Consider the following 27,417-nt stretch of genomic DNA (forward strand, 5'->3'; position numbering starts at 1 on the left):
GAGGAGTGGCTACCGTGCTTACATATGCTGCTTTGAGAAACAAACCAACAAACCACACAACCGAACAAGAACAGGAAGAAGGGCGCGACGAACTCTGCGTGGCCGGCGTCTGCGTGGGCGCCGGGCCGCGGGGGGCGGGGCCCGGAGCGGAGCGTGCGTGCCTGCGTGCCTGCGTATGTGCATGCTGCGTGCATGCGTCCGTCCCTCCCTTCAGAAGAAGGCGGGGTTGGTGTGCTCGATGGCGCAGCGCCGGCAGTGGCGCTTCACGAAGCGCAGCGCCTCCACGGACACGTCGCAGTCCTGCACGTTGAGCATCTGCAGGTCGAAGCAGTTGGCGGCCACGATCTGCAGCCCCTGGCCCGTGATGCTCTCGCAGGACTTGAGGCTCAGGCGCTTGAGATTGAAGCAGTTGAGGGCCAGGCACTCCAGGCCCGTGTCCGACACCAGGGGACACTTGCCCAGGTCCAGCGACTTGAGCTTGGGGCAGTGCTTGGCCAGGTCCTCGACGCCGTGGTCCGTGAGGCCCTCGCAGCCGCGGGCGTTGAGGTAGCGCAGCTTGCCGCAGTACTTGGCCACGTAGCGGATGCCCACGTCGGTGACGCGGCTGCAGTGGGCGATGCTGAGGTAGCGCAGGCGCGACTCCAGCTTGGCGATCTCGCGCAGGCCGAAGTCGCTGACGCAGCGGCAGTCGCTGACGCTCAGCTCCTTGATGGCGGCGCAGTAGAGCATCAGGTAGCGCAGGCCCTCGTCGGTGAGGCGCACGCAGCGCCGCAGGTACAGGTGCGTGAGCTGCGTGCAGTGCGCCGCGATCGTGTGCAGCCCCTCGTCCTCCAGCACGAAGCAGTCCGTCATGTCCAGGTAGCGGATGGAGATCTGTTTGCCGTGCAGCGGGGACAGTTTAATGGAGGCCTCCCGGGTCAGGCTGATGCAGGTCACCTTGGAGCACCCTGCGCACAGACAGACAGACAGACAGACAGAAACGCACAAGGCTCAGAGCGACCCGTGAGAAGGAGAAGGGGGAGCGTCCCCGGAAGGACGGCCCCCCTCGACAGAATGCATGGATGGATGGATCCCCGACTCCTCAGCCTGGCCTCCGAGGCCGCTCCTGGGGGGGAGGGAGGAGGGCGCTGACCCCTCCCCTCCATGGGGAGACACAGGAACCACAGCTGCCCCGGCAGTCACCTGATGGCCTGTGCTGATCTGACAGTTGGAGACAAGCCTCCTTCTGCTGGGTCAGGACTGACCAAGGACATGCCCCAGATCCTTTACTAGTTGCCTGACAGGGAGCAAATAATCCTATTTCTTTCCTCTTAAAATATTTCACATCAACCGTGAAGTGTACACTCTTACTCAATTGCAATTTTACCTGTACATATAGACAATATACAGTATAAATACATATCCAAAATTTCTTTTATATATAATATACTGAACTATTGAACTTTACATGTAAACAAATATATATATATATATATATATATATATATATATATATATTATATGGGCATATCTTATGCACGCAAACATATATACCAAAGAGAGACATTTGGTTGAGCATTAGGGACCAAGAGAACACTCAATAGGCCCAAAGGCAAGAAATCAGTTACAGGAGAAAGGGTTATCAAGCTAATAAAAGAAACTGTAAATATGGAAGCAAACCTATTAGTAATATGAAAAATTGGCATTGGCAAGCTACAATATCTGGGCTAAATATTCCATCTACTCTGTTTCCCGCTCTTCATGGGTTCATCTATTCATATCCATTGAAAACATTACAACATCTAAAAATAAACCTTAAGAAAATTTAAAAAGGGGATGATTACCTTCCCCACAAAGCAGCTGCGAAGAAGTGAGAAATCATGTATAAATACCTGGTTTGGAGCCTGGAAAGCTCAGCCGTTCACTAAATGCCTACATTGGGCTGCTCACTCCTTTCCAAAGCAGTAAAGAAAGATGACAAAGCTTCACATGACCCTGGCGTGGCAACAAGGACCCGGGGTTCACTATATATAATTTTCTCTCTGTACTTCTCAAATCCCTGTGGCAGTTCTGCAGTCAGATAACTCACTTCAGACACCTCTGCACCTTGGCTCTTTGCTGTAATATCCAGGCTTCTCCATACCTATGCAACAGTGTTATTGGGGACTTTGCTCTCACGTCCTGGCAAGCTTCCCAGAAAAGTCTGATAAAACACAGGTCCTGAGAATAGCAAGGTTCAAAGGTCACGTGCTACCAAGGCAAGAATTTTAAGAAGGAGTGAAGTGTGCAGTACAACACCAGAAAACAGATGTGACCCACTGGAGGCCGAGGGCTCTGTGCTTTTGTGAGATCTAATTGTTCTCCCAAAGTTTAGCTTTGAAATCTCCATTTCATTTGAGTTTCTTTCTATGGGGTAGCTGTAATCCTGCATACACTGAATTTATTTGTCTATCTGTGATATCTACAAAGGCATTTTGTTTACTCAGATCACATGAAAGTTTTATCCCTGTAATTTTGTTTCCAATTTCATTTTTATTTAAGAATATCTAGCAAATCTGTGGGACTCCAGGAATGGATGTGATATTTAGTCTAGGAAAATATATACCCCATCTTATAAAAATGAGTCCCAAATTTAATGAAAGATTAGTCTAGTTGTGGTAAGCTGTTTTGATAAGATTGTAATATCTTATATCAATAACTGGGTTGACCACAATTCTTCTAGATTTGTTGAGTTTAGACTAAAAAGAAAATAAATTGCTTCATGGATCATGTAGGTAATATTTATGGGTAGTTCACACATTCATCTATTATAGATATGGAGAGAAGCGGAGGAATCATTCAATTTTAACTTCATTTTTAAAAGATGAGGTATCTTAGGCTCATTGAGACTATGTCACTTGAACATTCAGAAATAGTCTAAGTCTCTCAACTGCTGAGTCAAGACTTCTATGTAGCACTGGTACTCAGTAGAAAGTATATTGGGAATGAGCACTTGTGGATGGAGATGGTAGGGGAAAAAAACTGAAAGAGAATGAAGGAAGGGGTGACATTGTCCAAAAAGAAATGTATGCATTACTTGACTTATGAAACTAACTCCTGCACATCATCTTTATAATAAAAAATTTAAAAATCATAAGAGTGTGTGTATGTGTAGGTACTAAATGACCACATTGAGCCATAGAATTTATGCTTTAGAAAAGGATTTGCATATAGCCAGTGAGGAACAAGGTGTTGGAAGTGATGAGATCTAAAGGAATTGCTGAAAGAGAAATGGTTTGGATACATTTAGAGTCTTGGTCATGAAAACAAGGGAGATAGGAGAGACAAGAAAGCAAGAGGGGGACTGAGAAGTGTCTGAAAGGATTTAATGGAAAGTAAACCTGGAAAGGTCAGCTGGGATCAGAGCATGGAGGGGTCTGCGTTAATATCAGGGTAGGGTGGACAAATATTATTCGGTAGGAAATGAAGAGCAGAGATGATACAAAGGAGATCCCTCCATTAATTTTAAATTTCATGCACCGTTTCCTCTTATTACTGGGCAAATCTCTACTTTGGGAAGCAAAATAGACCAATCAGAGAGGACCAGCTACTGACTTCTGAGCAGGTTAATAATGACAGTGCACCAATGCCAACAGCTGTGAGAACCATGTGGCTAGAGTTTCCATTTCCAAACAGCCCATGTGGTTTCATCATTTTGGAATTTAAAAAGGATCCCAAAGAGAGACCACAATTACTCACAGTCTGTGCGAAGAACGCAGAGGACGCCCTTTTAGCAAAGATGGGGCAGGCTCTGGAAATTTAAAATATTTTTTTCTAACCTGAGAAAAATAAATGTGGAGTTTGTAAAATGTTCAGTAGATTTGATTGTGAAAGTAAATTGTGTTCTAAAACATTTTTAAGTAGGGTTAACATTTAGAAAAAGCTTCGAGAACTATCCCAAATCACAAAGTGTAGAAACGAGTTTCTCCCACACCACAATGCTTTCTCTTTCCAGAATTCCTTGGGGACGGGGGAGTAAGAAACCCTCCTCATTTCCTGTTGCTTTATGCCAATAGCTGCTCACGACTAACCAAACACACAGTTACTATGGTTTTGTCCTGAAGCCAGCTGAAGCAGAGGAGCAACCGGCTGCCTTCCAGCAAGGGAAGATCTGCAAAAAGTAATGGACTGTCAGCTGAAACAATTTCAGATGTCCGTTTTTGAAAGAGAGCGAGCTGCGGGCCGGATTTACCTCAGATTTTGTTGGAGGGCATCATTTACCTCACATACTTGTAAATCCCGATTTCTGATTATTTGCCTTGTACAGTGGTTTTTACTTCTGTTTCCTCCCCAGTAACCCTTGAGGCTGAGCCTCGCGCTGTGGACTTCCGTTATTCCCTGATGCCTCTTACACATCTCAGTCTCTCAAATGTTCGTCTCTTGACTGGGCAGTGGATGAGATAAAGAAAGGCTGTTAGTCAGGCTGAACCCCCTGTCTGGTGCCAAACTTTGACTCTCAGCTTTAATTCTTCCTGCCTGAGAGAGATTTTCAAGCAAAGAAGTCATGGTGGGGATTTCCTTCCTTCCTTTTCTTTCGGGTTTTTTTTTTTTTTTAAATGATCTAAAATTTGATTCAATGGACTTGGCCCTTTTACTATATGATAGAGAATACAGCTTAAGAAAAGATCTGAAAGTCTGAAATTATCAGAAGGGAGAAGAGTGGGGGTAAAGTAGAAGGCACTACTCCCCTAGAGTGGTTACTTCAACATTGAGGGAGTGACAAAGCCATCCTGCGCATAGCCTATGGTTATCTGTGTGTACGTGTCAGTCCTGGACCTTGAACTCATGACCTGGGGACTGTCCCTGACCTTTCTTGCTCAATGCTAGTACTTACTATTCAAGACACAGCTCCATCTATTTTTGCTGCTTACTTGGAGATAAGAGTCTAATCAACTTTCCTGACCTGGCTGACTGCAAACCACGATCCTCAGATTTAAGCTCCTTAGTCACTAGGATTACAGGTGTGAGCCACTGGCATCTGGCCATAGCTAAGTCTTTTATTCTCCCTGCAGCACCGTCAAGCTAACAGCAGAGAACGCATGCAGAGTCCTTGCTACAGCTCAGACATAGCCAACCAGGAACAAGTGGAGGTCAGGGTAGCCCTCAACAAGTTGACTTAGCTATCAGGTTCCCATTTACGTAAAGTTTTACATTTGCTTTCTGTCATTGCTTTGCAGTCACTGTGAGCATTCTGGGAACAAGAAAACCATGAAGTCACACATTGCCGGGGACAATGTGTCTGTTGCTACTCCCAGCAGGAAGCCAGCGTGGGAGACCACTGGATGGGAGGCCAGGGCTCCTCTGGCCTAGAGGGGCTTGATTTCAGGGCCACGAGGGTCGCCACGGGCCCATCTGCGGCATCCAGCAAGAAGGACAGGTGCGGCCAGGTCTCTCCCACTGTGGATGGATGCATGGGGGTGGGGTGTGTGTGTGGGGGGGGCAGTGCACGCGGGAAAGCCATCGGCCTCACTTACCCGACACGTCGAGGTGTTCCAGGTTGGGGCAGAGGGACACGACGTGAAAGACGGCCTCGTTGGAGATGTTGTAACAGCCGGAGACCTCCAGGCAGCGCAGCTCGGGGCAGCACTGGGCGATGGTGTAGAGGCCGCGGTCGGTGAGGCGCCGGCAGCCGCTGACCACCACGGTCTCCAGCATGAGGCACACGTTGGGGGTGTCCTGGCACAGCCTGCGGGTCAGCACCTTGAGCGCGCGGTCCACGTGCACCGTGTCCCCGGCCAGGCGGATAGTCCTCCAGAGGCGCGGGTCCCACGCCAGGTTGTACCAGCGGCGGCACACGCGCGCGCAGCGGCACAGCTGGTTGGTGGGCAGGAAGGAGAAGACGTGCACCAGGCAGTGGTCGGGCAGCCGGTCCACGCTGGCCTGCTCCTTCGGGGGCCTGGAGGCCAGGCGGATGAGCGGGTGCGTGAGGCGGGGCGGGGGCGGGGAGTGCACCAGGGCCACCGTCTCCCCCGTGATGGACGAGGACGAGGTGGACGAGCCCCTTCCATTCTGGAATCCTGGCAGGGCTGGGGGACATATCAAGGCCGGGCTGGGCGTGCTCAGTGTGCGCATGCTCAGGTCGGAGTCTGCCAAAGGACGGAGAACAGAGGGTGAGGAGGGGGCGGGGCGTGGGGAGGCGTTCCGGGTCACTGACAGCTGACATTAGATAACGGGACACACTGATAACTGACATCTGATCCTTGATATCTTGATAATTGACACCTGATATCTTGATAACTGTTCATTGATATCTTGATATTTGATAACGATATACTGATAATTGAAATCTGACCTTTGGTAACTTGATATAATGATAATTGATATCTGATATTTGATATCTTGATAATTGCTATCTCAGAGTGACGTGCATAGGACACCGCCCACCACCCCCCAAAGACCTGCCAGGCTTCCCTGTCTTCCTCACGGATACACTGCAGCTCAAGTTCAGGCTCAGTCAGTCTGCGTTAATAAGCAACCCCACACGAAACAGACCCATGATCCTCAAGGCCAACTACTCCTAAGCCACCGAGATGGAGGGTAATTCCTTATTACCCACTACCATTATTACTACGGCAACAGCACTCACCGTCACCCACCAAACAAACAAACAAACAAACCATCCCCAAACCCGATACAAAACCCTCATCTGTGACCATGATGAAGTCTTTTTCATAGTTGGGTGCTGGCCACAAACTCCACTGTTTGTAGCATAGCAGGTGCACATCAAAGGCCTTGAATCCGGTGGAAATAATTCTATGTTTATAGTAATTTTACAATGGGATGCATTCTTGTCTCCCATGGTATAGGAGTTGTGTTTTAAACTGCTCATAAACAAAAAAAGAAACACCTCTCTCTTTTGGAATCTGTGACAATGATTAGTACAACATTGAGGAGAGCCCTAAGTATAAACCAATGAGGTCTTTTATGTTTTCTATCCAAGCTACCTTGAGACCTACAAGGACGTCAGGCATAATCACAGTACCCCCTCTGGCATCAGTATTTTTCTTAGGCTGATGAACAGTGTACTTGGAGCCAGGAAAGAAAGACCATCTTAGGCTCTCAACTCTGATATTTAAGCAGTTGTGAAGATCCTAAAATCTCTCTCTTGCTTGGCTAGATTCCATTCTTCTTGAAAGATAAGACATTGAACAGGGCCCTGCAGAAACCTGTACAGAGTTAGCTCCCTGAGGCACAAACATGCTTACTGTGAATGTGTGTGTGTGTGTGTTGGTTACATTATCTTTGCTTGAGTCATACTCCCAACATTGATGGGGATAGAGTGACCTCATGCAACTGCTAAGCTTACCTGTGTGTGTTCTTTGCCAGTAACCATACCTGAGTGTCAAAGGAATCCACTCAGGAAATGATGGGGATTCTGAATCCCTGGAACGTTCTGCCGTGCTGGTGCAGCTGGGGTACCTTCCCTGCTCTCCTGCACACAGCACAGCAGCAAACTCTCAAGAGAAATTCCAGACTTCTCTCCACTGCTCCGAAGAGGGGAGGTAGCTTGGAAAGCTTCTGCTGGGACAGCTTAGGTCTCTGTTTTCTGATCACACCCTAAGATTTGCTGCACTGCTTCCTTCCTGCTCATTCTATAGGGGGTCCTGCACCCTCAGAGAACATTTGGAAGGACACAGTTATCACCGAATAAGTAGTATCATATAATTATACCCCCTGTTTTCACTGTATTTGATGTCAGGGCCCTGCATCTTGTATATACACTTCTCTAATTTGGGGATAAGAAGGGAAAAAAAACAAAATGCTTAAATAGGTATAGAGCACATGGGCAATAAAGATGGTGCTGAGAGGGAGTAGAGTGGGCAGAGCCCAATTTGCTTTACGTTCAGTGCATAACCAGCCAGTGGAAGCTTAGGTGCATTAGGGAGTGACCTTGACAGTGATTGGTTCCTTTTCCTCCCCTGCCATGCCCCCCGCTCTTTTTTGCTTTAAAAAGGGCTTGCTCTGTGTTAATAGAGTTTTTTCCTGCTTGACTTGACTCCCAGCTGCAGGCTGAGGGAGGCTGGGGAACGGGGAGGCTGGGGAACGGGCAAGCAGCCGCACTTACCTTTCCTCGGACCCCGTCTGTCTTTCATGGGATGGACAAAGACCCGACAAATAGGGATTTAACAATGAGATGTACAAACTTTTCAACTTCGGTGGAGGGTGAGGGGGGAGTTGAGGAGGTGGGAGGGAAGGGATGATAGGGGAAAAACAAAGGAGGAGGCAACAATGCTCAATAAGAAATGTACTCATTACCTTGTTTATGTAACTGTAACCCCTCTGTACAGTATTTTTACAATATAAAATGCACAAAACTTGTTGAAGTAATAAACACTAACTAGTAGAAGTTCTGTCAAGAAGTTATCACAAAATATCCGTCTTTGTATTTTTTGATATAAAATTTATTTACAGATGTTAAGAAGTACATGTACTCAAGCATCTACAAGCAATATAGCTTAGCTAGACAAGCTATTAAGTTTACAAGTATGTTTTAATCTGAATAAAATATGCATGGCTTGTCAGACAATGTGTCAAGAAGTCACTTAATGTCATTAGGTATGATTTATAGAAATACAACTTGTTATATGGAAATATCATGACTACCAGAATATATCTGGATATAAGGAAAATACAAGGTTCAAACATTTTCTAAATTCATTGCGCCTCACAGAGGAAGCTTTCATTTGCACCAGACAGGCCAAGTCTGCTTTTTGTCCATGGTTTCTTGTTACTCTGGTCCTTTCAGATGACCAGAAGCTCAACCAACAGAACAATTACCTGATGATTTTTCTGAGAACTTGGAGACAGGGGCTTCAATCCCTAGATTCCAGACACACTTTTAAGAGATGAGAATTAAAAAGAGCACTGAGGTGACAGGAAAGCCTTGTTTGTTTGTTTGTTTTTCCCAGTAATGGGGCCTAAACTCTGGGCTTGGGCACTGTCCCTCAGCTCTTCAGCTCAAGGCTAGAGCTCTACCACTTGAGCCACAGCGCCACTTCCGGCTTATTCTGCTTATGTGGTGTTGAGGAATTGAACCCAGGGTCTCATGCATGCAAGGCAAGCACTCTACCACTGAGCCACCTTCCCAGCCCAACAGGGAAGCCTTAGGATGGTAAGACACACGCAATCAGATTAGATGGCTGTCTACATTTGAACTTTGGACATTTTGTATGTGAACATATGTGAAGGCTTGAATATTTATTTCAAGTGAATTTCTCACCTACCTCTCCTCTTGAAATGAGATCACACTTGACCTTAGCAGGAAGGTGTAAGCACTGGGCTGATTTTGACACACCATGCACTTTTGTATACATTTATATAAAAATGAACCATTACACTGCATTTATTTTTAAACTTTCCCTTTCCTAAAATAATGATATTCATGAATGGAATATGGAAGAACTCCATACTACCAAAAATATTTCTGAATGGAGAAAATGAGATTATCAAAAAGTGGCAAAATAGGTTAAATATTTGTTTTTATTTTTATTTTATTTTTGGTTCTGGTCGTAGGGCGTGAACTCTGGGCCTGAGTACTGTTCCTCAGCTCTTCAGCTCAAGGCTAGTGTTCTACCAGTTGAGCCACAGCGCCACTTTCAGCTTTTTTTTTTCTGCTTATGTGGTGCTGAGGAATCGAACCCAGAGCCTCATGCATGCCAGGCAAGCAAAAGTGACAAAATATATGTGACCAAAAGCTTCTGTCAAGAATGAAATTAATTGCTGCTTGTAACTGTTCTTAAATTCTGGTTTATGGGGCTGGAAAGGTGGTTCAGTGGTAGAGTGCTTGCCTTGCATGCATGAGGCCCTGGGTTCGATTCCCCAGCACCACATAAACAAAAAGAAAAAAAGCCGGAAGTGGCGCTGTGGCTCAAGTGGTAGAGCGCTAGCCTTGAGCTGAAGAGCTGAGGGACAGCGCCCAGGCCCAGAGTTCAGGCCCCATGACTGGACCCCTCCCCCCCCAAAATATTCTGGTTTATATGAAAGACTCTAGGTCATTTTATTTGAGGAAAAAAAGGTCACCTGAAATATCGGAAAGGGAATGCCCAGACTTTGACAGAGTAGTATGGTTCCATAAAATATTTTCAAATCCCAGAATGTACATGAGGCAGGTGGCCTCATCCACCAAGACTTGCTCTGCTTGTAGGCGGTCTTTGAGCAAACTTTTTTCTTTCAATATAAGCACGTAAACTGATAATGAACTCTGAGTTCAGGGACTCCTAAGCATGCACCATCTAGTGGTGTTTTAATCAACAGTGGACAGCAAAAGATTGTTGCCCAGGGATATAGCCATCTTAATTTGTATTTGTTCTCGAGTATATATTTCTCAGCATGTAGCTCTGTGTGTGTGTGTGTGTGTGTGTGCATGTGCTGGTCCTGGGTTTTAAACTCAGAACCTGGGCTTGTCCCTGTGCTTTTTGCTCAAGGCTGGCACTCTACCACTTGAGCCACAGCTTCACTTCTGGCTTTTAGGCAGTTAATGGGAAATAAGAGTTTCAAGATCTTCCTGCTTGGCTGGCTTTAAACCATGACCTTCAGATCCCAGGTCCCTAAGTAGTAGGATTAGAGGTATGAATCACAGGCACCCTGCTGTAGCTCTGCTTTTAGAAGATATATGCCTGTACTTTGTAGGAAGGTGGGTGAATGAATTGAGCTTTAGAAAGGAAGAAATCTAACCGTAACCCCTCTGTACAGCATCTTTACAATAAATAACTTTTTTTAAAAAAAGAAAGAAATCTTTCATGGGAAATATTCCATGTGTGCCAAAAAGATCAGTGTCAAATACAAGAATTAGAAAAGATGTTAATTTTATGTATATAACTTGAGGAAAGATAGGTATTAACACAATCCGAAGATCATGAAAAAAAATTAAAAGAGAAATTACCACATACATTTTTATAGAACATATACTTTGAGGCCTGTGTCTCCTAATGATGTTGGAAAGCCTAAAGATAGAAAAAGAATAAAACCCACATTGATGTCTGCAAGAAGGTATACAAAATGGCTGCTGGAAAAGTTATTGATAAGGAAAAGAAGCATAGAGGAATAGGCATTCCATATTAAAATTCTGTAGGTCGCATTGATTGAATTACATTTATAGGTTGAAAACAGAGTATTCATTTATTCACTGAGTGATTTAACACACATTTTACTTCTGCCTAGCTGAAGTCTAGGAAGGGAGCTATTGCATTTGACTAACTTAACCTAAACCAAATCTTCCTACCCCACCTCCTTTCTGTACCCACTACCCTATTAAAATACTGCCACAGTATAGACTCTGACATATGCGATTTCTTGGAATCCTTTAGGAAAAAGAAAACAGAATATGTTTAGAATATTCCTAAATCACACAAAAGCCAACATGGTAAAGGATAGAAAAGTTTGTCTAAGGGGCTAGGGGCTGGGGGTTTAGCCCAGTGGAAGGGCGCCCGCCCGGCACGTGCAAGGCCCTGGGTTTGGTCCTCAGCCCTGGAAAAGAAAAGAAAAGAAAAGTTTGTCTAATTCTTAGAGCAGGAGAAGTCAGTTCTCAAAAATCTTAAGATGAAGACAATGAGTGTTGAATCTTCTAGTAGAAGACTTTTAAAATAAAATTCTTGGGAAGCGTTTGATCTTCTGTCAAAACGTACATTTGATGATCTTTAAATCAAATAAATAAATTGTACTTTTTGTGTATTAAGACAATTTTCTGCTGAATAAGCTAAGAGACAGGGAGTGCTTTAAAGTTCAAGGAATTCTGGCTTAATAATAATGTAGAATAGCCTCATGTATTTGTGCTAGAAAAATCTGGGTTTTGTTCTCAGGGAACTTTAAATGTGTTAAGAATAAAAAAAATATTAACTCTGTTTTTCTAGAAGAAAAACCCCTAAAACTTTTTTTCCTCTCTCATGATTTAAATGTTCTGAAAAATTTACATCTTCAGTAATTACAATACAGTATCAAAAATATTCAAGGCATCTTTTACACACACTTATTAACTACATTTTTGTCCAAATAGTGAGCTGTACTATTTTGTACAAGTTTTTATTTTCAAACCACTGTTGTTTATACTCCAGGAAGTCTATTTACATTACCGTGGGCTTTGAAAGTCAAAATTTACAAAGTTACCCTAAATTTCCTCCTTCTGATTACCAAGATTTTGTGCAAGATGCTTTCCATTAGAAGTTGTGTTTCTCCTCAAGAATCATTGCCATAAAAAGCAAGGTTTCTTTTCTTAGCTTCAAACTCAAGCTTAGAAAAACAGATCCACAAAACCTAGCTAGTGAGAAAATAATACACTCTGAGCAATCTCTTATCTTCTTGTTTTATTTAAAAATATTTTCTTTTAATGTGGTTCAGATCAGGTAAGCAACCTGGAACTTACTTCAGGCACAAGTTGCTATTTAGTAGAAATTTAGCTAGAGAAGCTAGCCTTCTCTATACAAATGCATTTCCTATGGAAGGGTCTATTTTAAGACACAGGAGTTATTTGGGAGTACCTACAGGGTCAAATGATGGCTAAGACTCATTCCTGCAAGCAAAACAACTATTCTGCTAGTCACTTGGAACAGCTTTGTATGGGTATAAGACTTGTGATTTTTTTTTCTGTGAGTTGTGGAGCTTGATCTCAGGGCCTAAGCACTGTCCCTCAGCTCTTTTGTTCAAGGCTAGTGCTCCACTACTTTGAGCCACTGAGCCACTTCAGGCTTTCTGGTGGTTAATTGGATATGAGTCTCATGGACTGGCTTTGAACTACAGTCCTCAGATCTCACCATTCTGAGTAGCTAGGATTACAGGCTTGAGCCACCAGCACCTGGCTCTTGTGACACCGGCATTTCCTAAATACTACCATATACAATCTGGTCTGAGGTATAGCTTTATTTATACTTTAACACCAGTTCCTCAATGCTATCCAATATCTTACTGTGATCTAAATTAAACCTAGGTTCTATTTTGCCTTTAACTCTCATGGAAGAGAATATTCACCCCTTAGCTAAAGAAGCTTTTAAGCTACGTTGATCTAAAAGCTATAAATAAAAATCAGTGCAATGTACAGAAAAGCTTCTTTGGATTTTGCCTACACTGAGTTTCCAGAAAGGATATTTCAGGAAATTTATGTCTGAAGAAAGATTAGATAGCCTTGGAAACTATATTTGTCCTATCTCATAATTCACCAGATTTCTTTTGGTTTAAGCTTGTGTTGAATTGGTGATGTCTCAGAAACATCCTTTTCTTATAAAAATGACAAAGAGAGATGGCCTGAACTATGTATTCCTTGATGGAAAGTAGAATGACTTGTCCTTGAAACACTTCTACTAGAAGCTACTTTTGTCAGAGGCAGAAGGTGAATCTACTGTGGAGGAGCCTTTTAGTAGAATCTCATTAAACATCTCCTAATCTTCCATTTTGATAAAACGAAACCAGGGTGGATGCCAAAGGCTCATACTTGTTTCTGTGTTGTGCTGTATGTCATAATTCATTTTAACTGAAGCATGATTTATTTATAGCCAGGAATATCCATTTTCCAAATAAGAAAATGGTATACCTGATTTTTAGAATAACACATTTTAAGCAAATAATGGTACAAGTCGTGAGTATACCTGGCAATGATTATGACAGAAGAATATAAAGGTCTTGAATTTGGGGAGCACTGTAGAGGTCAAAGAGTTGTAAAGATAGATGAACTTGGATTTCTATGTCTCCTCTACCACATGCAATTTGCATCAGGTGGACGGAGTCACTGAAACTCATGAGCCACGAGACAAGAAATAATTTCACCCTTTTCACAAAATAGCTAAGCAAAGCCTCTGACAAGTGATACTGTGATGAGCAGAGGCATTTAAGACATTCTTCATGGGAAAGAAATTTTGGGCTCCCTTCCAATGGGCTGTTTTCAGGGGACATATCATCCTAGATTTCTTGGAGCCCTCACTTCTTTGTAAATTACTGTATTGTTGCTTCCACAAACCTTTAATACGTCTTTCATGTCTGGGAGTGGGGGAAGACAAAGAATACATGGTCAGAGCACAATGTGACTACTGCCTACTGTGAGTCATTTCTCCTGATTTGTTCAATAAAATCTGTTTTCTGTGACATGGAGGACTGTAATCTCCTTTCAAGTTCTCCCACCGCCACTGCAATGGTGCCTTCTTTCTCTTCTGCTCTTCCTTTTCCCTCAGCAGTCTCTTGCTGACCCTTCTCCGTGGCAAGCCTCTTACCTGCTGGTAGCCCCAAGAATTTCATCCTGCATTCTTTTCTGTCTCTCAGCATCTGGTCTCTTCAGGTACTTGTAAGTTAATGACTCCTGAAACTCAATGTCTAGTCCAGACTGCACTCTTTTTCTCTTCATGTCTGTGTCTGGCTCAGACATTAAGCACCTGATGGACCAGTGGTGTATGAGATGGAAGCCATTAGGCACTTGTGACTACTAAAAAGTCAGTGATGATATTAAACATTAGCTGTTCAGGCATAATAAGCTTGTTTCATGAGTTCAGCAACCACATGTGGACAATGGCGCTTTAAGCAATACAAATTAGAGCGATTCCATCCATGTAGGGAGTTTGCAGAACAATGCGTATTAGCCCTCTCCCTACAAGTGTGTTAGATGCATCTCTAGTAGAGTGCATATGAATGAATTTATCAATACCATTTGCAAAACAAACTTCCCCCTGAGTTATCTCTATTGTTCCTGGTGCTCTGACTGCTCATCCAAGGCTAATAGCACAGGATTCTTTGGATCCTAACTCTCATCTACTCGTAGGTCATCAGCTGCCCAGTCCCTTCCTTTTGGTTATCTGTGGGTCTCACCACATTGCCCCTTTCTCTTCACTCTCCTCATGTTTTTGGCTTTTTCTTAATTCTAGTCTTCCTTCTGCTCCCACCTCTCAGACAAGGTCTTCACTCTGCATTTAGAGTTAACTTCTTAAAATAAGGGTATATTTCCCACCACCAACACAAAGGAGAATGGGGGCTGGATAATATTAAAGTACATCATGATTATGAAGATGTCATAATGGAACCCACTAAAAACTCAAAACAATGGGGAAAGAGGAAAGGAGAGATCAGGAGAAAAAATAAAGGAGGTACATTTTTATCAAGCTATAAAGTCTGCATGTCTAGGAATAGCACAATGAAACATCTGTGTACAATTAACATATTAGTAATAAAACAACTTTGGAAGGAGGATCTATGCAGAAGAGAGCTGATTATTATCAAGGTACACTGGATGACAGCAATGTCTAAAGCATAGTGACAGTGTCCTTAGCAAAAGACAAGACAGCGATACAGGAAGAAGACACAGGACATAGACATGGGAAAGATGAAGTGTGTGTGAGGATAAATAGGCAGGTATATTGGGACTATACATAGAACTCCTGGGGCTACCAGAAGCTACTGGAAACAAACAAGGGTCTTCTACTACCCCTGTATCAATGCCTTGGTTTAGGACTTTGCACAGCAAGACAGTAACTCCTCTTGTTCTGTGTCACCTTGTTTCTGGCGTTATGTTAACAGTATCCTCAGAAAGCGTTATTGATAGCAATGGATTCTCATGAACTTTTTGCTCAGTCTGCCCTCTAACCACAATCTTCCATATTTCTGCCTCCAAAGAAGCTAGAATTACAGGCGTGACCCACAGCGCTGAGCTATATACTCATTGATCAAAATGAACTAAGCAACACAATGGCAGTAATGGGAGGGAGGGAACGAGTAGGAAAGAGGGAACAGCTGATGCTATGCAAAGGGAAAGGAATGTACATATCACCTGATGTGGAAGAAATAACTGTATTATCAAAGCTCATAGAACTCATAAACTTCATAGACCACGATAGACAATTTGCCCTATGAAAGTTAGAATGTGTTTGCCTTGCATGCCTGAGGTCCTGGGTTCAATTCCTCAGCACCACATAAGCAAAAAGAAAAAAGCTGGAAGTGGGGCTGTGGCTCAAGTGGTAGAGCGCTAGACTTGAGCTGAAGAGCTGAGGGACAGCGCCCAGGCCCAGAGTTCAGGCCCCACAACCGGACCCCTTTCCCCCCAAAAAAGTACAATATTTCATTCAAGTACATTATAAGTGAGTATGTACATATGTACACATACATATATGACTTTAAGCATCACTGTCCCACAATACTGTGAAATTTGTGAAATTATGTAATCACTTAATCACAATAAAGAAGTTGCAAAAAAATTGTTAAATGACTAATATAACGCTATACTATGTGTAAAGGCATTACATGGGAATAAAGTGCATATTTTTAGAATGAGTATGACAGGCTTCCAGAAAATTCATGACTCTGAACACATGCTCATGATACACCAACACTCAAAAGAAATAAAAATTTTTTTTTTAAATTGGACTAGAATTTTAGGACTTTGTGTGTGTGTGTGTGTGTGTGTGTGTGTGTGTGTGTCTGTGTGTCTGTGTGTCTGTGTGTGTGTTTGTACGTGTGCAAGTGTGCATGTGCATACGCAGGGCTTGAACTCAGGGTCTGGGTGCTGTCCCTGAGTTGTTTTTGCTCAAAGTTGATACTCTACCATTTGTACCACAGCTCCACTTCTTGGTTTTAAGTGGTTAATTAGAGAAAAAAGTGTGACAGACTTTCTTGCCTGGACTGGCTTTGACCCTCAACCCTCAGATCTCACCCTCCTGAGTAGCCAAGATTACAGGTATGAGCAATCACATAGCATTGTTTTTGCTGATCATTTTTTGGAAGTTTAGGTAAGAACCTAAGACAGGACAGGAACTTCTCTCTCTCCAGAGGAAGATTCCCATGTCAACAATAATAACCACAACTGGCTTTTCCTTGACACTGGGGGAGAGGCAGTATTTTTCTATTTTCTGTCCAAAAGAAAGCTGGCAGATAGCTCTGCATGGCTTGGGCAATGTGCCATCTCTTGTCTTGATAAGAGAAGAAACACGTCGATTTCCATGAAAGGACTTGAAATCTATCATCATCAACCTTCAAGCTGTAGCCTTAATTGTTTTCTATTTTTAATGGTTGGACCATGCTTTAAATTTACCCCTATTTCTCCATGCACAGTTGCAATTTTCCAGTGTTTGGATCAAGTGTAGTATATGGCCCACCATTGAACTGAGATTGTAATAAAGAGACACTTAACAATTTTAGTTAACTGTAGAAAAAAAGCCCCACAGGGAGCAAGAGTCTGGTTCACAAATCTAACCTTCAAAAGAGAAGAAAGATAAAACCTTCACTAAACTTATGACCATGTAAAAGAAGGATAATTAATTAGAGGTCTTCTAAAGCAAAAAGAATTCCCAATCTCCTTCATAACATATGCTTCACCAATGTTGAAATTCTTTTAACTATATTAGTGTAAATTTCTGTATAAAGCATTTATTATATACAAGGCCCTATTCTATGTGTCATACACACATAAACTCAGTAATTCAATTTTCCTCTTAACATTTTAAAATGCTTGGAAAAGCCGAAGACCAAGAACACAGAGAAAGCTTTCTCTTTCCTTTACTGTCAAATGAAGGAAAAAGGAAAGGAGCTGCAGGCCCAGTTGAGATTAACTATCTTAGTTTTCAAAACATTGTTATACTTTCTATAAGGTACTTCTCATTTTGAGTGGTAAATAGTAAGTTTTTTTTGGAATGAAATCCAAGCAAACTAGCTATATCCAGGACACTGAGAGATCTAACACATCTCTCTGGCATGTATACCTGCATAGACTTTCCAAAGCACTCATATCTTAACACACTATTATTTCTGGGTTATGTGTTCAGATACTTTTGCTTGGCATGGTTGTTCAGATGATGCTCTACCACTTGATCCATCTCTCCAGACCTGTTTTCACTGCTTATTTCAGAGAGGAAGTCTCATGGATGTTTTCAGCCTGGGATGGTCTTGAACTGAGATCTCTTGGATCTTTCCCTCCTGAATAGCTAGAATTACAGGCCTGAGCCACTGGTGACCTATCACAAGATTATTATTATTTTTTTAACCACTTGAAGTTAGGGTTGGAGAAGATAGTATCACTTGATGTATTGAAGATGGTCCAAATTTAAGATCATTTTTCTAGACAATCTTTGTTTCTAGTTCTCTTTTAAGCAAATTTAAGACTTCTTCTTAATCATAAGATAGAATGGTAAATATGAGCTCATCTGCATAGACACTTTATTTACCAGTTGACTACACTTCCCATTCCTTCAATGAGCTTATAATCTGGCATTGTGATGTGGGTTGGTGTGGGGATAGAGGTTAATAGCACACCAACAGATTTGCCACATAACTCCAGTCTCTTCCATGCCTGTTTACCATGTTCTTTTTTGTGGCTTTTCTCAACACATATGTTAACAGTGACACATAGCTCAACCATTTTATTTCTTCTCATTAGCTTAGACAGAACTTTATAAAAAGTCTTCACCAACAAAATTGTTATTATCATGTGTTAATTAAACAAAGCAATGAATTTTCGTGTATGCACATGATATTTTCATGTGTACATACAATGTACTTCGATCATATTCACCCCTCTGCTACCTCCCTTATTCCCCACTCCCTTTTCTTTCCATTTACCTAATATCCACACTTGAAGAAAAACATGTCATGTCTTTGTGAGATTGGCTTATTTCACTTAACATGTGGATCTCCAGTTCCACCCATTTTCCTGCTGAAGACATAAGTTCATCCTTCTTTACATCTGAATAGAACTTCATTGTGTATATACCACATTTTCTCTATCCATTCATCTGTTGTTAAGCATCTAGGTTGGTCCCGAAACTTGGCTATTGTGAATAGATTAATGATAAACATAGTTATATGCAAGTATCTCTATAGTAAGTTGACTTTTGTGCAAATACCCCAAGTAGTATGGTTAGATCTTGAAGAAGTTCTATTTTTAGTTTTGTGAGGAATCTCAATACTGTTTTCTATTGTGGGTTAGCACTTAATATTTTGTACTTGCTTTGATATTACATTTCAAGGCTGGTGGCTTGAGTTTTCTTCCAGATATCTTGTTACTATTCTATTTGTCTGGTGCTAAAATATTTCTGCCTGATTAGTAAAAGATTGCCAAAGATACAAAAATATTTTAGAGTCCTTCCTTATGGGTTAACCAGATGAACTTTTTGAGTTAGAAATTGTTTTCATAGATTCAATATGAACTGTGTAAAAAGAGACTTTTATTTTTGCTTGTTATAGGACTTGAACTCAGGGCGTGGGTGCTATCCCTGAGCTCTTTTGCTCAAGGCTAGTGCTCTACCACTGTGAGCCATGCATCACTTCCAATTTTTGAGTGGTTTATTGGAGATAAGAGTCTCATGGACTTATCTGCCTGGGCTGGCTTTGAACCATGATCCTCAGATCTCAGCCTCCTGAGTAGCTAGGATTACAAGGCATGAGGCATCAGTGCCCAGCTGAAAGAGACTTAAAAAAAATCTGGGTCAGATTATTTGTAGGCTGATCTCTAAGTAATAGGTTAATTCTTTCTATTCAGGTGTCCTAATATGATTTATAAAAAGAACAAAATATAAAATTAAGTGGTTCTTTCACCTTTGAATATAGGGAAAAATATAAATACTTTATTGCTTTGGAACTAGTGTTAAATCATTTGGAAGGAAAAAAACATTGTTTATAATTAAGTTTGCTTCATGGGGCCTCACTCATTAAGACAATAAAAAGATGATTAAAACATCCCCATGCAAATGGTGATTTTTGACTCTTTGCTGATGCTGTCATATGAAATAATGTAGATGAAATATCCAGTGCTAACTATTATAGTATTTAATGCAATTCAGATCACACATTATTTCCATTATTAAAAATGCCCCAAATACAGTCAAGTAGAAATTTTGAGGTATTTTTTTTAGTAAAAAAGAATCGAGGAACTTTGTAGTCATGTTTGGCACACAACATAGCAAATAGGTCTTAAAATTCCTAGAAAAAAATTTAACTCAAAATCTCTTTTAGCATTGGAAGTAGTTTTACTTCTTATGACTTGAATTATGCAAAGACTAAAATAAAATTAGAAGGAACCCTTTCCAACCATAAGCTATCTAATACTTCATCATGGTAAGGAATACCTACTTTTGCCACAAAATCCACTGAGTGTATAATTACCCTTCTTGGAGCTGCATAATCAAAACAAGGAAAAAGAGCATTGTGCATTCACATCAGAGTTGTAAATTCTGTGTAAGTCCATTGTGACTTAGTTCACCATGTTAGAGAACAGTCTCTTGTAATTACATTTGAGTGATGAATAACCTAGTAGGAACAAATTTGGCTCTAAACTTGGAAATATATTAAAATATAAGAATATGTCTTCTAATTAGATACATCAAGAGAATAACAAGTGAAGTGATCCTGGAGCAAAGAATGCCAGAGTGGAAGAGGATGAGGAGAACCTAAATCAGCTTTCAATCTGATGCTCAACCTTACACCCCTTAATCCAATCTCTGAATTAGAATGGTTTCCAGATAGGTGTGATTTGGAAGAATCCTTCACCAAAACAAGTTAGCATCAGATCTTTTAAGAAACATTTCTTTTTCCTAGATAGGTCCCTTTCTCGTCTTTATTGCCGAAATATTATGCACAGATTTCTGACACGGGCTCTGCTCCTCCATGTAGTCTGGTTGCTTGCTTAGGCACATGGTTTCTTGTAAAAAGCTCCCACATGGCATCCGTATGTGGACCACCATGCTTTCCCCTCTTAGTAGATTCGCTAAAGACATCCTGAGCTCAAGCATGTGGTAGGTGGGTATTACTCAACAGCACAGGGCTGAGATCAGAATTGCTCAGACCTGTTACTTGGAACCTAGAGATCTGAAAGGAGAGACAATGAATCCCCCATGAAGCACTGACACCTGGGTCTTCAATTCCGAGGATAGTCCGACTCCTTTTTTCCACGTAGAGTCCTCGATGAAGTAACTGGACTGTGGCCTCTGGACTGTGCAGAGCCAACTTGAAAGCTACCAGACGAAACTCTCCCAACCAATGAGTATTCAGCTCAGACACGCCATAAAAAGACATGCTATAATAAGTGCAGATGGAAGCATATCTCATGGAAAACAACTTGTGCCAATTCCTCAAGTCATCCGGATACTTCTTCTTTTAATCCAAGAATCTAAGCTCTTCTCTGTGTATAATTCACTTCTTTTTAGTCAACATAATGGCAGCAAATGGCCAAAACATGCTGGCTCAGAACTCACACCATTTAGCTAATGATAATGGTATAGACACAGATGTAACACTGGGCTTCTATGCTATGGGGACATAGCAGAATTCTTAGCTTTCCATGTTGGGGCATCTGTGCCTTTCAAGGAAAACAAACTTATAACTTTACAGCTTTAAACATCCGGTTCTATTCAAAATATTAAACATATGCTGTAAGGAGGGGAAAAATTCCCCACAGCCATGTGGAAGCAAGATAAGCAATATAAAACTGTTACTGTATAGCTGGAACCAAAGAGAAAATATTAGGAGCAGCAAGATGAGACGCAACTACCTGGGCCCTTTCCCACTTGGAGGATCAGACACTGAGTACAGTTGTGGGTTATTGGGGATCGATGTTTATAGGCCTTCCTTAAATGCAGATTTCTGCCTATTATCATCACAGCATCTTTGATTGAATGAACAAAGAAAATTAACTGTTGAAGGATGCCATTATAATCTTTAGGAATTTGCATTCTAAATGGGTAGTAATTTAAAAAAATAAACTTGTACGGTACATAGCAAGGCAGGAAATTGCACCTGGATTAAAATTCCTTAAGAAAGAAAATCTAATTATTTACATTCATGCGTGAATACTCGTGCTTCATGCTGACTATAATTAAAGCATCCTTTTGAGGTGAGAAAATTAGGCCTTGGTCTCACACAGAAGGATAAAACTTTGTGTGAGATCTGGTTTAACTTTGACTTTGCCACCTTCTTAGTTGTTCTAATGTCTTGTGTTTCATATAGGAAGCATCTTGAAGGGAAATTAACTACAGCTGATTAATTAAAATCACAGTAACAAGTAGATCATACCTGATTTTCCCAAATCCATCATTCAAGGTAACAGACTGGGTGTTTATATTCCTGAAAAAATCCCCAAGGTGATAGAATTTGGAAGTGGGCCTAAATGAGATTGCTAGTTCATGCAGAACTGAGATCCTCAATAGCCCTTTTGCTTCCTTTGCCATGTGATTCTGAGATTACAAACACCCATGAATCATAAAGAAAGCCTTTAGGAAGATCTGCAGAGCCTCCTTTCTGGATTTCCCAGACTCTAGAGCTATAAGAAACAAATTTCAATTTTGCATGGCCTACACTGTCTATGGTACTTTTTGTTATAGGAACTTGAATAGACTAAGGCATTTAGGAAGCTGTGGAGGCTGAATATAGAATCCACTTCTAAAGTGAACACTAAGCAATTGCCTTGGCAGGTGCCGGTGGTTCACACCTGTAATCCTAGCTACTCAGGAGGCAGAGATCTGAGGATTATGGTTCAAAGCCAGCCCGGGCAGGAAAGTCTGTGAGACTCTTTATTTTTTTTATTGTGAAAATACTGTACAGAGGAGTTACAATTACATGGGCAAGATAATGAGTACATTTCTTATCAAGTATTGTAGCCTCCTCCTTTATTTCCCCTTCCCATCCCTTCCCAGCCTTTCCCCGCCCCCCCACCCAATTCTCTCCCCCCCCCCAAAGTTGTAAAGTTCGTTTTTGACATGACAACTTGTACTTCTCATTGTTGCAACGGGTCCACCTGTATCCTTATTTTAACGACTTGTTTTTCCCCTTCCCCTCCACAAATTATACCGACATCAAATACAGTGAAAGCAGGGGTTATACTGTGGGGGAGGGACATACAAAGCAACAAAGAAATAATCTTATAAATGCATTAGAAACAAATGCATGAAAAAAAAACATTTAAATACATATCTTAGGGTTCATTTTCCTAACATCACCTTATCTGACCTTTTCTGCTTGACCCATACATATACTAGATATTGCAAATCAGGGAAACCATGGGACCTATGTTTCTTTGGGCTTGGATTTCTTCACTTAATATAATTTTTTCCAAGTCTTTCCATTTCTTAACAAATGGGGCAATGTCATTCTTTCTGATGGAGGCATAGAATTCCATTGTGTATATATACCATATTTTCTTGATCCATTCATCTACTGAGGGGCATCTGGGTTGGTTCCATATCTTAGCTATAGTAAATAATGCTGCAATAAACATAGTTGTGCTGGTAGCTTTAGTGTGGTCTTGTTTATAAACATTTGGGTAAATGCCCAAAAGTGGGACTCTTATCTCTAAAAAAACCACCAGAAAACTGGAAGTGGCACTGTGGCTTATGTGGTAGAGCGCTAGCCTTGAGCTGAAGAGCTGAGGGACAGAGCCCAGGCCCAGAGTTCAAGCCCCACAACTGACACCCCCCCCCAAAAAAAATTGCCTTTCAGATGCCTGCAATATCTCTAAATCTCTAAATATCTCTAAATGTTTTTGGGAGTTAAGTAAGTTTTTATTTAATGCTCTTTTGAAAATTTTCAATTTCAATAAAAGTTCAGAGTGTTCTCCTTTTAAATTGGGCTCTTTTCACAAGTTTTGTATGTAATTTATCTTTTTTTTGGTTGGTTGTGAGGCTTGAATTCTGGGCATGAGCACTGTCCCTCAGCTCTTCAGCTCAAGGCAAGTGTTCTACCACTTGAGCCACAGAGCCACTTCCGGATTTCTGGTGGTTAATTGGAGATAAGAGTCTCACAGACTTTTTCTGCCTGGGCTGGCTTTGAACCCTGATCCTCAGACCTCAGACTCCTGAGTAGCTAGGACTATAGGCATGAGCCACTGACTCCAGGCCTGTAATTTATCTTTGAATTATGAAATAAAATTATTCTTTACAAAATTGGAGGTTGTCAGACGTGACAGCACATGCCTGTAATCCCAGCACTTGGAAAGTTGAGGCAGGAGAATCACAAATTTCAGGTCGGTCTTGGGAAGCTCCTGAGTTCTTGTCTCACAAACAAGCAAAATAAAACTAGAACTCTATGAACTGGGCCAATGGGTGCTTATGCTTATAAATAGTACCAGAAATTAGGATAATGATGATTTTCTTTCTCCTTGAACCAAACTGTTTACAGTTGAGTCAATCAATTCTCCTTCAGTTTTTACCTTAATACTCTTGTGTTTTAGTGATTGGGAATATGTGTGACACACTCTTGAGATTCTACAGTTTAATTAGTTGATTTGGTTAATCCACAATGATGATCATCCTGGCAATTGTGATGGAGTTCCTTCAAAAAGGGGGGCGGGATATCGTCCAGCTGCAAAGTAGGTACTATGCTTTCCTGGTTTCCTGTCTCTGTTGATCATCTTATACCTCACAGTGGCTGACCTGTCTTTCTGCACCAAGAGAAGCAGATTTTTCTTTTTCTCCTTGTAATTCTTCTGAACCTATTGGTCTTCAGAGGGTAGTAGAGACCTAGCATGTGAAAAACGATTACATTTGGGGTTTAGGAATGTGGCAAAGCTAATTTCCCTTCTTGTGTCCTATGAACATATTTGTCTGTAGAACTGCCCTCAGATGAAAGAATATCTTAGTCAGGTACCAGTGGATCATGCCTGTACTCATAGCTATTCAGGACGCTGAGCCTTGGAGAACTATGGTTCAAAATCAGTGCAGGCAGAAAAGTTGAAGAGACTCCATCTTCAATGAACCAACAAAATATCAGGCTGAAGTTATAACGTAAGTGGTAGAACAGTGAGTAAGTGAGCGAAGTAAGAATGGAAGGCCCTGAGTTCAAGTTCTGATTCCGGTACCAAAAAAAAAAAAGGAGGACATCTCTAGAATCAGTGAATGAATGATGAATGCAGAGTACTATCATTTATTTCCCTGTATGCATAAGTTAATTACATACATACAGTAGATACTAGAAAACATGAGGAATAGGACAACTTCTTTATGTATACAGAAGAAAAATCAAGAATCTGAGCAGATTAGGCTGAGAATCTGAAAACTTGAATTGGATCCTAATGTATTTACATGGTGGGTCTCCTAAGAGCCAATTAGTCTTGGCAAGAATGCTTAATACAAGGAGCAAATTTCTGATGAATGACTCCACATTGCTGGCATTTTCTTAGGTATGTATATTTAAAATGGCATTAAAGATTACTTCTTATCTTTGATCATTTCTGTCAACATTCTTCTAATAAGCCCTTTTCTTCTCCATCTACTTGTAGGAAGATCCTTAGAGATTCTGGTTATATTTCAGTGGCATTAATGATTTATTTTGTGGGCTTCCTTTTTGGGGTTTCACATTCAGGTCTCTGAATAGCTCTTGATTGGACTGTTTGCAAGGCCTCCCCCTTCTGATTTGTGTAATGCATTGGCATAGCTGCTCCTCATCTCTTAAGAAGTGCTGAAGGAGCGCTAAGGGGTTTTGTATGTTTCTTGTTTCTCAAGTATTCTGAGTTTAAGTTAATAAAACATTGCTTTTTTCAAATCCATTTATCTCAATGGTAACTTCTCTACCTAAATGATCTCACACCTTAGTATTTCAATCAGCAGAACCTTTCAAGCAGAACGATGTTTCAGAACATTACATTACTATAGAAAATTGCTATAATAATTGGCAGCACATGTGAATACATCTTATATTGTTGACCCTCTCTATCCATCGGTTCATTCCACCAGTGGAAGACTGAAATTATTCAGGAAGCTACATTTCACTTGCACTGAATAAGTGCAGACTTTGTCTTCATTCCCTCAACAATGCAGTATACCGACAACTTATACAAAATCTGCATTTTGTTAGGTGCTAAAGACAACTTCACATTTATGATGTGTATAAGCTATATGCAAATACTTCCAAATTTTATGAATCATACTGGCAAATTTCTGGATTTTAGTATTAGTCCTAGGATGAATACTCTGTGAACAACAGTATACATAAATGTTGTGCATACATTTATATTACATTAGGGATATATATATGTATATACATATCACATACATAATATACACATATATTAGGGAATATATATATGTATTAATTTTGAAAGTCTATGAATCATTTAGTCCTCTTGAAGAAGAAAAGGAAGAGAAGTCATTCTTAGGGATGAGATTTATTGGCCAAAAAGTAAATACTTGACAGGAAATGAGCGATGCAATGAAGTGACTTCCCAGCTAAAAGGAACAATACACTGAAGGAAATGCATGAGCTATTGAACAGCTCAGAATATAGCTAGTAGCTGCAGTCCTTCTATAGGGATAATGGGTTAGTTGAGGTAAGAATACACTGAGCTTTATCTACCTGTCTGTGAAAAGCAGCTCAAGGAGACAGCTATATCCTCTCATGCTTATTTCTTAGCCCTAAGTCCAAATCTAAATTGTATCATAAAAACATTTTTCAATTTTTAGGCCTCAGGATAATTTTGTTAGAATCAAAGCACAAGCTGGTCTTTGAAGGTTCAACTCAAGCTCTTGATCATTCCCTTCTAATATATCACCTCTTCTTCCTCTCTTCCTCTGTCTCTCTTCCTCTTCCTTTCTCTCTCTCTCACATATACACAAATGTGATCTATCAATCAACCAAACTAGTGGCTGGCCTTGCATGTCATTGGATATCGCAGCTAAGTTTATATGTTAGGGTTGCTTATGGTCTTTTCTTTGTGTTTTTAGGCAAATCAACAAAAAAAATCAGTATGATTGGGAAGAAATAGCAATTTATCTTTGTGCTACCTGAAATAAGTAAGTTGCTAATGGCGAGATTCTCCCAGTAAATTGTCCTAACCTATGGAGTTCCTAGAGGGCGGCTGAGAGCATCTGATTTACGGTGTTTTATGGAGGGAGACGGGGATCAACAGGAAACTGGCTGGATAACTTTGCTTTCACTTTTGCCACATTCATGTTAGTTGCATTACAATTTTAGGCTGACTTTGCAATGTGGCTTTGGATAAGGCACAGTGAGACTATGAAGGATAGTAGTCTGGGTGTGTTTCTCAGTGGCAGAGCGCTTGCCTTGCATGTACAAAGGCTTGTCCTCAATTCCCAGTGCTGTATAAACACACAAAAGAAGACAGATACTGTCAGTGATGGCTTCCCAGTTCTGCATCTTCTATTCTTTTTTCAACTCTGATTAGTCTCCTTTGCTCAGTCTTCTTAAAGTCTACTCACCTGGCTAATCTACCCTGGTTCTTCCATAACTGGTTCCTGTACTTTTAGTTGAATTCAGAACAATGGTTTTGCTTATCCTCAAAAGCTGACTTTGCTTAGACTTCAATGCAATATTTCAACTTCTTCTTTTAGTCCCTCCCTTGATGTACATAACTCCAGACAAAGTAGACTCTCCACTCTTTTCTGGAGCTTGACTTCTGCTCTCCTACATGAACACACTTATCTATATGCTCAACTCTTCCTTCTCATCCTTTTGTGAATTTATCTTGTGGTTCCAAAATCTTTTCAGGTCTGACTCTTT

At 41.2% G+C, this 27,417-nt stretch overlaps 1 protein-coding gene across 1 annotated transcript in view; it reads right to left on the bottom strand.

Annotated features, from left to right (window-relative positions):
• Window positions 1-204: 204 nt before the first annotated feature.
• Window positions 205-27,417, bottom strand: part of Fbxl7 (F-box and leucine rich repeat protein 7) — a 354,587-nt gene continuing 327,374 nt past the window's right edge. Inside the window, exons 3-4 of the mRNA XM_042695209.1 lie at window positions 5,493-6,104; window positions 205-947 (exon numbers count right to left, since the gene is read on the bottom strand). Coding sequence (XP_042551143.1) covers window positions 211-947; window positions 5,493-6,104 — 1,349 coding nt within the window. The 3' untranslated portion in view covers window positions 205-210. The remainder of the gene's footprint in view (window positions 948-5,492; window positions 6,105-27,417) is intronic.

The sequence above is a fragment of the Dipodomys spectabilis genome, unplaced genomic scaffold, assembly GCF_019054845.1.
Source record: "Dipodomys spectabilis isolate Male_0828 unplaced genomic scaffold, ASM1905484v1 ptg000179l, whole genome shotgun sequence".
Lineage (NCBI taxonomy): Eukaryota > Metazoa > Chordata > Mammalia > Rodentia > Heteromyidae > Dipodomys > Dipodomys spectabilis.